Source organism: Leucoraja erinacea, chromosome 38 (assembly GCF_028641065.1).
Source record: "Leucoraja erinacea ecotype New England chromosome 38, Leri_hhj_1, whole genome shotgun sequence".
In the NCBI taxonomy this organism is placed as follows: domain Eukaryota; kingdom Metazoa; phylum Chordata; class Chondrichthyes; order Rajiformes; family Rajidae; genus Leucoraja; species Leucoraja erinaceus.
In genome coordinates this window covers 7,290,814-7,303,228 of record NC_073414.1, presented here as the reverse complement: position 1 = coordinate 7,303,228, position 12,415 = coordinate 7,290,814, and the positions used below count along the sequence as shown (strand labels likewise).

General features: G+C 42.8%; 1 protein-coding gene across 3 annotated transcripts in view; it reads left to right on the top strand.

Annotated features, from left to right (window-relative positions):
* The window catches only part of LOC129714230 (metastasis-associated protein MTA1-like), a 96,517-nt gene that overhangs the window by 51,195 nt on the left and 32,907 nt on the right, over positions 1–12,415 (top strand). For all 3 annotated transcript variants that reach the window (XM_055663765.1, XM_055663762.1, XM_055663764.1), the window contains exons 9-12: positions 1,584–1,683; positions 4,052–4,240; positions 8,797–8,871; positions 11,429–11,487. In XM_055663765.1, coding sequence (XP_055519740.1) covers positions 1,584–1,683; positions 4,052–4,240; positions 8,797–8,871; positions 11,429–11,487 — 423 coding nt within the window. The remainder of the gene's footprint in view (positions 1–1,583; positions 1,684–4,051; positions 4,241–8,796; positions 8,872–11,428; positions 11,488–12,415) is intronic.

The following is a 12,415-nucleotide window of genomic DNA, read 5'->3' as shown; positions in this document are numbered from 1 at the left end:
TGAAGAGTCAGGAATGAGTTGAGTAGAAATGTAATCACCCTAAAGTCTGTGAGTGTTATTGACCAGAGAAGTAGGTAGGCATGAGGAACAATTGGACTGCCTCTATTATTTCTTGTTAATGGCTTAATTTGGCACTGACACCTATGTGGGCTTGTGTTGGCCTGGGTGAATTGATATGAATAAGACAAGAGCCTGTGCCCATAATCACAGTTTGTTGGGGGAACTGCACTGTCACCTCCAATTGCAAGGTCTATAAATTGATGACGATATTTTTGATCAGTTGCCATTTGGAAGCTGGTACACCAATGATGGTGCTTTTAGCGAAGGAGCATCCTCCTGCAAAAGTGGGGCTTGTAGCTGCATGACCATATAACAATTACAGCACGGAAACAGGCCATCTCGGCCCTTCTAGTCCGTGCCGAACACTTACTCTCACCACGAGCGGAGACGGCGTTCCGGCTTTCGGCGGCGGCGACATCACCACGGAGGTCCGCTGGACTGGAGAGCGGCATCTCCGGCCTGGATCGATCGCCTCAGCGCAGAGGGAGAACAAGGAAGGAAGAGACGGAGACTAAGACTTTGCCTCCATCACAGTGAGGATGTGCTTGGTGAACTCACTGTGGTGGATGTTTAATTTGTGTTTATTGTATGTTTTGTTATTATTGATTCTGTGTATGACTGCAGGCAACATAATTTTGTTCAGACCGAAAGGTCTGAATGACAATAAAGGATCTATCTATCTATCTATCTATCTATCTATCTATCTATCTATCTATCTATCTATTCCCATCTATCTATCTATTCCCATCTATCTATCTATCTATTCCCATCTATCTATCTATCTATTCCCATCTACCTGCACTAAGACCATAACCCTCCATTCCTTTCCCGTCCATATATCTATCCAGACCCTTCCCTAACTTGCTGCTTCTTTTGGGAAGCCAATGTAAACCCTGAAAGAAAAATTCTATCTGACCATAATGTCCTGCATTTAAAATGGCTTAATTAGCAAATGTCAGTACAGATACAATCATTTCCCATTTAGCTCGGCTTTCCAGCAGCGCATGATGTACTCAGCAAATAATGCAGCTAATTTAATTATTTTAGCAAGGATAACATCACTGTCTCCTGCAGTGTTACCCTATGTTAGTGGAATGGTCATCTTCATATCGTAGGCCCCCCTTGGTCATGACTGACCATGGGTGATGCATCCTGGTTGTTGGCTGCTTGCTCCAAAGCTTGGTTGGAGCAGCATCGCTTGTGGCTGAAGAGACCAATGCGGGAGTGACAGTCTCTGTGGCAAGGGTCACATTAGTGTGTGGTCTCTGGTTTGTTGAAGTTGCTGCGCTCCTTTCTGCACGCCCGCTTGTCTGCCGCTGCGTTCAACAGTTTCTCTTCGCACCCGTTTTGAGATGTTGGTTTAGGGTACCTCTCCACCTCTTGCCGTCAGCTTCATATATTGCGCGAGTTATCGCTCACTTGCTTGGGTGGAGTTGTGTCGCTTTAAAGGAGAGATTTAATAGCTGTTTGTATTAGACGTGCAGTCTGTTTGATTACTATCTCACTCCCTCCATCTTTTGCAGATCTGTTGGGACGTTTGCTCGGGCCCTAGACTGCAGTAGCTCTATACGACAACCAAGTTTACACATGAGTGCCGCTGCTGCCTCCAGAGATATCACGTTGGTAAGAATGGAAACATTCGTGGATTTCCACTGTTTTGTGGCAGCACACTTAAACTGTTAATTTATCAAGTGGTTTTTATGTGATAATGTAAGAAATAAGTCTAAAGGCTATTTAAAAACGAGTGAATAATTACCACCATGCCCGCTCTAACCGTGACATCCACTGACCCGCTTTGTGTCTCAACATTCTGCCATTGTGCTTTTTTCGGTACCTTCGATCCACTGAATTTTTGTCACAATCCCTGATAAGCTAACAGTCCCTTTACCAATGTTCCTTAAAGTCATGATCCAGTGAGAATCAGATCTCATGAGCTCCATAAAAATAACTCAATGATACTTTATAGTCGCATGTCCCTAGTTACAGAGAAATGCATTGTTGAATAAAAAAAACAACTGCAGGCTATAGATATCAGAAATGAAAACTAGATAATTCTCAAAACACACAGAAGACCAGGCAGCAACGGTGATTATTTCGCATTGGGATCCTTTCTCTGTTCTGGGAAATGGAGGTCACAGAAATGGGCTTCTCACACTCTACCCGTTGCGATATCACACCGTTTGCGAGGCCTGTACATCTTTGAAGGTTGACACGGACAATTTTTTTTAATTTGCTACTAGTTGTTGTCAAATTGACTTTGTGGAAAAATTCTCCTGCTGGAATTAAGAAAATTAATTCTCCAGTAAAGACACTTTTGATTATGGAATGCTTTGTTTTGGACGTCAGAGCCTTTCTGAAGGGACTTGTGTATATTGATAAACATCAATCACCAGTCCATCTGTTAGCTCCAGAAATCCAATTCTTCAGCTCGTATCATTTGCCGCTTGCACGATCCTACTTTGCACAAATTGGCTTGTTTTGTGTTTTCCCTGTGAAACTTCAGCCAAGTCAAGTTTGTCATATGCACAAGTACGGGGAAGTAATGAATGTTGCCAAATCCTGAGTGCCAAAACGCGGCGTAATATTATTTATTAAGGGCCTGTCCCACTTACGTGATTTTTTTCAGCGACTTGCCGGCACCTGTCATATTTGCAGTAGGTCGCCGAAAATTTTCATGTTGAAAATTCTGCGGTGATCATGTTGAAAATTCAGCAGTGACCCTGTTGAAAATTCAGCAGCGATCAGAAAAAGGTACGACTCTTTGGGCGACCACTCACGACCATACAGTAGTCACCGCGTGACATGTCGCAGGGTGACTCCTGTATTGTTGTGAGTAGTCGCCCAAAGAGTTGTGCCTTTTTCTGGTCGCCACTGGATTTTCAACATGTTGAACATTTTCGGCCACCTGCTGCGACTATGATGGGTGCCGGCAGTCGCCGAAAAAAATCGCGTAAGTGGGACAGGCACTTTATGAGCACTTTCTAACTCTATTTCCCTGCCCTCCGTTCCTTATTCTTTTATGTAAGTATTCACATTCGAGATGGTCAGAGCACTCTCAATCCTGGAGAAAAAAAAAGTAGTTCTATTTTTGCTCCCATTGCTATCCAAATGTATGTTTACGTTACACAAGGGTTTAGCAAATGGTTGCATCCTTTTGTAAAGTTCTTGCTTTTATTCCTGTTTTGAAAGATTCACTGAAGATTGCAAAGGACCCACTGCGTATCACAAGATATAAATGAAATGTGTTTGTATTTTGATGTCAGTATGGTATCCAACAAATGATTAATTTAAGCCTGAAGACAAAGTCAGTCTAACTTTTGATTTGAGTGTAAATGGTATTATAACATCAAATCTCCTCATCATTTGGTACTCTAGTCTATTTTTCTGGTCTTGTAGAAAACAAGTTAATTATCATATCACTTTGGTTTTGTTTCTACTACTGTTATACCTGGGTTACATGCTTGACATTGTGTTGCTAATTTTGTGTGTGGAAATATGTCACCCCTGTGTCTTGCTGGTCCAGGATATAGGTTTATGTACCCCAGTTACCAAGGCTTGTTAAGTGTGTGGTGGGTAAAAAGCCCTGTCCCACGGTGCAAGTTCATTCAAGTGCTCTCCCGAGTTTAAAAAAAATCAAACTCATGGTAAGCACGGAGAATGAACGTAGTGGGTACGTCGGAGCTCGGGGACGTCTCTTACCGGCTCGTACCGCTAACGGCAGGTACTTGGGAAGACTCGGTAATGGCAGGTAAGCAGGGGAAGACTCGTAAAGATTTTTCAACGCGTTGAAAAAAGTTCACGAGAGCCCTGAGTACCGACGAGTGGCCATTACCGTAAATCTCCGAGTTCGAATCAGTTCAAACCTGAGAGAATCTTGGAATGAACTTGCACCGTGGGACAGGGCTATTACTCTCTTATGTATAACAGTGTACAATGCTTGTCCGGTTTGGATAGGCGCTCTGATATTTACATTACCTGCGTCTCCTTACAGTTTCACTCCATGGATACATTACATAAAAATAACTATGATGTGTCAAAGGCAATTTCGGCCTTGGTGCCTCAGGGAGGGCCCGTGCTTTGTCGGGATGAAATGGAAGAGTGGTCGGCCTCTGAAGCAAACCTGTTTGAGGAAGCTCTGGAAAAATATGGAAAGGATTTTAGTGACATTCGACAAGACTTTGTGAGTATCAGTTTCCGTTTAGTTTATTGTCACGTGTACCGAGGTACAGTGAAAAGCTTTTGTTGCGTGATAACCAGTCAGTGGAAAGACAATACATGGGTAATACTGATCTGTTCTGTAGTCGTGCCTACTATATTCTGTTGTGCTGAAGCAAAGCAAGAATGTCATTGTCCTATCAGGGACACATGACAATAAACTCTTGAATCTTGATAAAAATGCTGGAGAAACTCAGCGGGTGCGGCAGCATCTATGGAGCGAAGGAAATAGGTAACGTTTAAAACAAGTCACACAGCATCTGTGGAAAGATAATCAGCAAGAATAAGCTTCCCCTAGTCCCATCTCTCAAACTCCTGTGTTCAATGGATCAACCTTCTCAATTTCTACCAGCTCTGAAAAGATTCCAAAATTAAATAGATATTCATCATCTCTTCCCTACTAGCATTTTGAAGGGATCATAGTCATAGAGTGATACAGCATGGAAACGGGTCCTTCAGCCCAACATGCCCACACATGTCCCAGCTCCACTAGTCCCACCTGCCTGTGTACTGTACACTGACAATGACAATTAAAATTGAATCTGAATCTGAATCTGTGCTTGGTCCATATCCCTCCAAACCTGTCCTATCCATGTACCTGTCTAACTGTTTCTTAACTGTTGGAATAATCCCAGCCTCAACTACCTCCTCCGGCAGCTTGTTCCATACACCCACCACCCTTTGTGTGAAAAAGTTACCCCTTAGATTCCTATTAAATCTTTTCCCCTTCAACCTATGTCCTCTCGTCCTCGATTCACCTACTCTGGGCAAAAGACTGTGCATCTACCTGATTTATTCTTATGATTTTCTACTCCCTGTGGAGAAAAATGGATCACTCTCCTTTGTATTCTTATTTCCTTGCCTACAACTGCGATAGTACTTTCCCAATCAACAGCAGAGGTCGAATAGCTGTTGTTTTCTTTAACCTCTTTTCCCACCACAGCTTTCCACCCCCACTCTTATCCCCCTCACCTTCCCCCATCTAGGGAGCAGATCAGTCTTTTCAGGTAAGGCTGCAATTCACTTGCACTTCTTCCAATCTAGTGTGCTGCATTCGATGGCTGCCTGTACAGTGGAGAAACCAAATGCAGATTTGGTGATTGTTTTGCATTCAGTCCACAGGCGTAACCAGAGTCCCCATGGTTGTCTGTCATTGTAATTCACCAGCCAAGTCTTGCTCAAACTCTCAAGATTCAAGAGAGTTTATTGTCATGTGTCCCAAATAGGACAATGAAATTCTTGCTTTGCCAGGAATTTGAAGCTCTTGACTCTCTCCGCCATCGACCCGTTGATATAAACGGGACTCTATGTGTGTCTCTGGCCTCCAACACTGTTACATGGTAGCCCGGTGTAAGATGACCCTCATCTTTGTCAAGGCACTTTGTAGCCTGTGGGATACAATCTCGATTTTTCCAACTTTAGATAACTTGCTCTTTCTTTCTGCTTTTGGCCTTTTTTATATACCATTTTCACCCCTTTTTCTTTCCATTCGATGGCCTGGCCTATTAGCTGCGTTTTAACTGCGTGTTATCCTGCAGCTTAGCACAGAAATGGAGATTCTGCCAAAGACCAAAACAGCTCTATCTTCCATGGAGAAGAGGAAAACCTATTATTAGAAACCAATATATACATTATAAAAATAGAATGCTGGAAAAACGCAGCCGCTCCAGCAATGTGGAAAGAGAAACCGCTGTCTCGCTTGCTAAGTTCTTCCACCAGTTCTTATTTTTATTTCACATTTCCAGCAATTGTAGTTTTTTGTTTGGTTGCAGTATGACGTTACAATTTAAACTCAATTGGTTTTGAAAATGCATTGGCTTCTTGAGGCTCCTCATTCAACAAAATTGTATTGTATTGTATTCAAAATTTATTGTCATTGTCTCAATTTGAGACAACGAAATGAATTTTCCTTACAGGCAGTATCATTAAAAAAATCACAAAGAAATTATAAAAATAAATAATAAATAAATAATAAAACATATTAAAAATAAAATTGAAATTGAATTAAAACTAGTATGGACCTGGTGATTTTAAGGCAAACTAAAGGGTTGGGGTTACTGTTGGGACAAACTAAAGGATGTCATCTTGGGGTTACTGTTGGGACGAAAAAATTTGTAAAATGACTTAAATAATCTGGAGAAGACACGAGATCTGGAGTAACTCGGCATGTTTGGCAGCATTGCTTGAGAACGTGGATAGGTGACGCTTCGGGTCAGGATACTTCTCCAGAGTCTGAAGAAGGACTTTGTGTCTCTTCTAACAACCAGCATCTGCAGTTCCATCTTTCTTAAATAATCTGGACTTTATTTTGGAGGAATAATTAAACTTTTGCATATGGCACAAAAACACTGGAAGGTTTCAGATGCCCTATTGCTTGGCATAAAAGCTTTCTATGATGATGAGAGCAAATAAGGGATACAAGCAACTGACTCGTGTACATTCTGCCACAGCTCGCTACTTAGTGAACTTTAGCAACCTCTAGTGGTGGAGGACAGCTATAGGTATCCCCATCACTAAAAATATTTCAGCAATATGATTATATTCCAGTCTGAAGAAGGGTTTCGGCCTGAAACGTTGCCTATTTTCTTCGCTCCATAGATGCTGCTGCACCCGCTGAGTTTCTCCAGCTTTTTTGTGTAACCTTCGATTCTCCAGCATCTGCAGTTCCTTCTTAAACACTGATTATATTCCAAAATGTTAATCTTTTAGCCTGTAGATTGGTTTTGGGTATGTGCAGGGGTGCATTTAGATTCGGTTTATAATCCTCTGACATCAAAGTCAGGTGGTCTGGTTTTTCATGTCGTAGTCTAAGACACTAGCACTCAAAATAGGTTAGCACCTCACTAATAGTGATGAAATGATGTGCTTTCAGAGCAATTAGTTTAGGTTAGAGATACAGCGCGGAAACAGGCTCTAGCGCGCCGACCAGCGATCCCTGCATATTAACACTATCCCCACACACAGATACACACACACACACACACACACACACACACACACACACACACACACACACACACACACACACACACACACACACACACACACACACACACACACGCACACACAGAGGACAATTTTTACATTTACCAATCCAATTTACCTCCAAACCTGTACGTCTTTGGAGTGTGGGAGGAAACCGAAGATTTCAGAGAAAACCCACGCGGTCATGGGGAGAACGTACAAACTCCTGTACAGACAGCACCTGTAGTCGGGATCGAACCCGGGTCTCCGGCGCTGTGAGGCAGCAACTCTACCGCTGCACCACCGCGCAGCCTCAATACATGTGCTGCCGCAGTGATAAACTAGGTGGGATACAGCTATTGTTATTCAATCAAGATATTAAACTGAGGCCTAATTTTTGTCTCAAGGTGCTCAAAAATATGTGTTGACTTTTTTGGAACAGGGAGTCTGCTACATTTTATTTATTTGCTTAATGACCCCTGGCAAAACCCCATTAGCCAGTCAATCATCCTAATGACATGCATTGACCAGTTGTTTGAGATGTTATCCTACGGTAAGTACTTAATTGGCCATGAGACACATTTGGATTGTGGACAGTGCAGAGTAAAGTCCCGCTTTAAATGGCCGCAGGACTTGTCAGCGCCCGCCGGGGGCTCCAACACCAAGACCCGGAGCGCGGCCTTGCATCACCCGGCGCGGCTTTAATGGCCGCGGGACACTTACCATCGCCCGCCGGGGGCTTTGACTCTGACATCGGGAGGAGAATGAGGAGTGCAGGGGAGAGATAAGACTTTGCCTTCCATCACAGTGAGGAGGAGATTCACTGTGATGGATGTTTGTGTAAATTGTGTTGTGTCTTGTTCTTTTTCTTGTGTGTATGACTGCAGAAACCAAATTTCGTTTGAACCTCAATGAGGTTCAAATGACAACAAATAAATTGTATTGTATTGTCTTAAAGCCCGTCTATAAACCTCCAGCACAGGCTTATTATGTTTGTGGTCAGTTTTCGGAGGTGACGAGTATTTTAGCAGCCAAAGGTGTCCGTGGTTGTGGTTCAGTAACGTCGTAGAACCTCTGTTGCCCTATAGTCAGGTTTGGCTCTTAAACCGAATGAAAGCTGAACAAAAGTAATATTTTCAGAATATGTCACATTTTTGTACAAGAAGCTAATGCACCAGGTCAGATGGTTCTCAGAGTCATTTATGGAGGCTGCATTAATTACCTGTATCTCTTATGACATTCATAGCCATTTGACCCATGGAGTCGATGCTGGTTTTAAAAGCAATTTACAGAACCAATTAATGTATCAATGTTTATTAATGGGGAAAAAGCAAGAGAATTCCGGGAAATTCACACCATCACAGAGAATTTGCAAACTCGACACAGAGTTGCTGAGTCAAGATCGAGCCCAGGCACCAGAGCTGTGAAACAGTTGTACTACCCGCTGTACAATTGTAATGTAGTAATCTCCCATAAAATGTATTTTGGGTGGGTGTTTCGTAGCAGTGAATGCAGCAGCATTTGGGACTCTAAATGTCTTCTCAATCCGTTTTGCAGCTTCCATGGAAATCGCTAACCAGTATAATCGAGTACTATTATATGTGGAAGACAACAGACAGATACGTACAGCAGGTAGACAAATGTGCTTCTGTTTCGTGGTCTGATGTTGGAACATTCAATGTTGTGATTTTTGAGTTAAGCAGAGACAGAAACAGTATTTGTAACAGGTCTTCAGCACAGATCAATATGCAGGATGTATGTAGTATGTAGAGTACGTAGTGGAAGAATCACCCAAGAGACGTTGAGAGACATAGAGTGATACAGTGTGGAAACAGGCCCATCTTGCCCACACCGGCCAACATGTCCCAGCTACACTAGTCCCACCTGCCCGCGTTTGCTCCATATCCCTCCAAACCTGTCCAATCTGTGTACTTGTCTAACTTTCTTAAATGTTGGGATAGTCCCTGTCTCAACTACCTCCTCTGGCAGCTGGTTCCATACACCCACCACCCTTTATGTGGAAAAGGTTAACACTTAGATTTCTATTAAACCTTTTCTCCTTCACTTTAAACCGATGTCTTCTGGTCCTTGATTCACCTACTCTGGGCAAGAGACTGTGCATCTAACCAATCTATTTGTCTCATGATTTTATACACCTCAATAAGTACACCCCTCATCCTCCTGCATTCCAAGGAATAGAATCCCAGCCTAGTCAACTTATAGCTCAGATCCACTAGCCCTGGCAACACCCTTGTAAATCTTCTCTGTACCCTTTCCAGCTTGACAACATCTTTTCTATAACATGGTGCCCAGAACTGTACACAATACGCTAAATGCAGCCTCACCAACGTCTTGTACAACCGCAACATGACCTCACAACTTCTATACCCTGTCCTGAAAGACATTTAACTTTTTACAATAGAATTTCAATAGAAGTTACAATTTCATTGTTTACTTCAATATCCTGCGTGAACAAATGTTCTATTTAAATTCGGAGCATGACAAGCTGAAGCCTGAATATTCAATCACCTATGGTGGGCTAAGGCATTTCATATGGATATTTTAAAAGCTTCTGATGCAAAACGCTAGACACCCACAATTTCCTTCATTCTTGGGGTAAAATCCCAGCTTCACTAATATCTTCATTTCAGTTACTTTTAATTTACAAACTTGTATTACTGAGCTACCAATGATAGACCTCTCCAACTAAAACCTTTACCTGGCCTTTTGCTTCATGGCTTTGAAGATGTAGCAAGAGTTTGTAAAGGTGGTTTTGAATAGCATGCTTGTGCTTTTTATTGTTCATTAGACAAGATTTTATCCCAAGAATAAAGGAAACTGTGGGTGCCTAGGGTTTTGCCTCAGAAGCTTTTAAAATATCCATATGAAATGCCTTAGCCCACCATTGGTGATTGAATATTCAGGCTTCAAGATTCTCTGAGACTATTACTCGAGCAAATAGTATAGCTGTCTCGAGTGTAAGTACTTTGGCCTTTAGCAACGCCTTCAGATTAAGCCTTTTCAACCGGAGTAAGGGTGCAGTCAAACAGGATTTCCAGTCCAGTCATTCACTGATGTGGAGAAACTCAGCGGGTGCAGCAGCATCTATGGAGCGAAGGAAATAGGCAACGTTTCGGGCCGAAACCCTTCTTCAGACGCAGTCATTCTGTGAAAAGCTGCTCACTTCCAGTTTCTAGGTCTCATATAATGGAAAGAGTAGGACAAATATTTTCAAAAATGCAGATAGATTTGATGCACAGAAGATTCTTGATGTTCTTGCTTAAAAATCAAATTGATTTGCGGGTATTACATGGAGGGTGGATTTTGTTAACATTTATTGCAAAGCTGTAGAAGTGAGAAGATTTTGCTGTAACTGGAGGACTTTGTTGAGCCACATCTGGAATAATTTTGATTTCCTTTTCTCAGGAAGAAATGCAGTGAGGATGAAGGGTTTGTTTTTTCGCATTTAGTTGTTGTTGAATGGGCCTGGACTCGCTGAATTTTTAGAGAGACGAGGGGTGATCCAAGAATTGGCAGAAACTTGAGGAAATACTGGGGAAAGTCTGAAGAAGGGTTTCGGCCCGAAACGTTGCCTATTTCCTTCGCTCCATAGATGCTGCTGCACTCGCTGAGTTTCTCCAGCTTTTTTGTGTAACCTTGAGGAAATACAGTCTTGTTCGGGTAGCTTGGTGTGTGCCTCGGCCACAGTTTCAATCACTTTACTGTGGAATGACTGTGGGAGTATTCTGATAGTCGTTGTCCAAGATCATGGACGTGAGAACAGTAGAAGATGGCGAATCTCTGGTGTTCTCAACTTCAGAGTTTGCTGGACGCCAGATCATTGGTGATACTTAAAGAAGATCGGGGAATTGAGGGCTATAGGGAACTTGCATTAAAGAGGCGATGAGGTCTGGGGTTGATCAGCCATGATCACAATAAATGGCAGGGCTGAGAGGCCTACTCATTTTCATGCATCATTATGATCTAGGACCGGTAGCTGTTGAAAATTGATCTGCATTTGGTTTGTTTTTTCCTGTTTTAAATGACTTGGTATCAGGCTGCTGACATGTGAAAGAATGAGGCCAGTTCAGATATCGATATACGCATGAAGACACTGGTGGGGCAGGCTTCATAACATTGTCCTATTCCTCAGGAGATGGTTTTAATTGACGCGATTTGTTTTTTTCAGAAACGTTTGAAAGCAGCTGAAGCAGAGAGTCGATTAAAACAGGTGTACATCCCCAACTAGTGAGTACTCCCATGGATTTGTCTTGCCTGTGTAAATGAAATGTCTTGCCACCGTTCAGTTTTCATTGGATTAGTTTAGAGGTACAGGCCCTGTGGCCCACAGAGTGTGCACCAACCAGCGATCCCTGCACATTAACACAAGCCCACACATATTAGGGACAATTTACACAAACCCAAGCCAATTAACCTACAAACCTGTACGTCTTTGGAGTGTGGGAGGAAACTGAAGATCTCGGGGGGGGGGGGGGGGGGGGGGGTTTGAACCCACGGAGTCACGGGAAGAACATACAAACTCCGTCGGGATCGAACCTGGGTCTCCAGCGCTGTGAGGCAGCAACTCTACCTCCATGCCACCGTGCCGCTCCATGCTTCCAGAATGCATTATGCAGAATAACCATCGGTGTCTGTGACTGATCTTGGTGTGAAGCATATATAGATGGACAGACGCTATGCTTACGCACAGAAATGACAGACTCAATGCAGTTTAACATTGGGCTTACCACCGAGTTATATGATAATATTTTGCAACATGGTAACATCTTGCAATATGATGGATGTTACACTGCATTTACCAATGATTTCATCAAAATGATTGTTCCCATTCTTGTAATTAAGGAGTGTGGCAATGGCAATAGTTGCATCAGTAATCGTAGTGTTCAAGCTTATTTATCACACTCAACAGTTTCAACTTAAAGCAAAATTCAGGATCAAAGGGCAGCAGGATGATGCAGTGGCATCCTGATGATCCCGAATTTTGCTGTACAAGGTTTGGCTGTACGTTCTCCCTGTGACTGCATGGCTTGTCTCCGGCTTGTCTCCGGGTGCTCCCGTTTCCTTCCACACTTCAAAGACATGCGGGTTTGTAGGTTAATTTGGCTTTGGTTAAATTGTAAATTGTTCCTAGTGTGCGGGCTAGTCCTGGTGTATG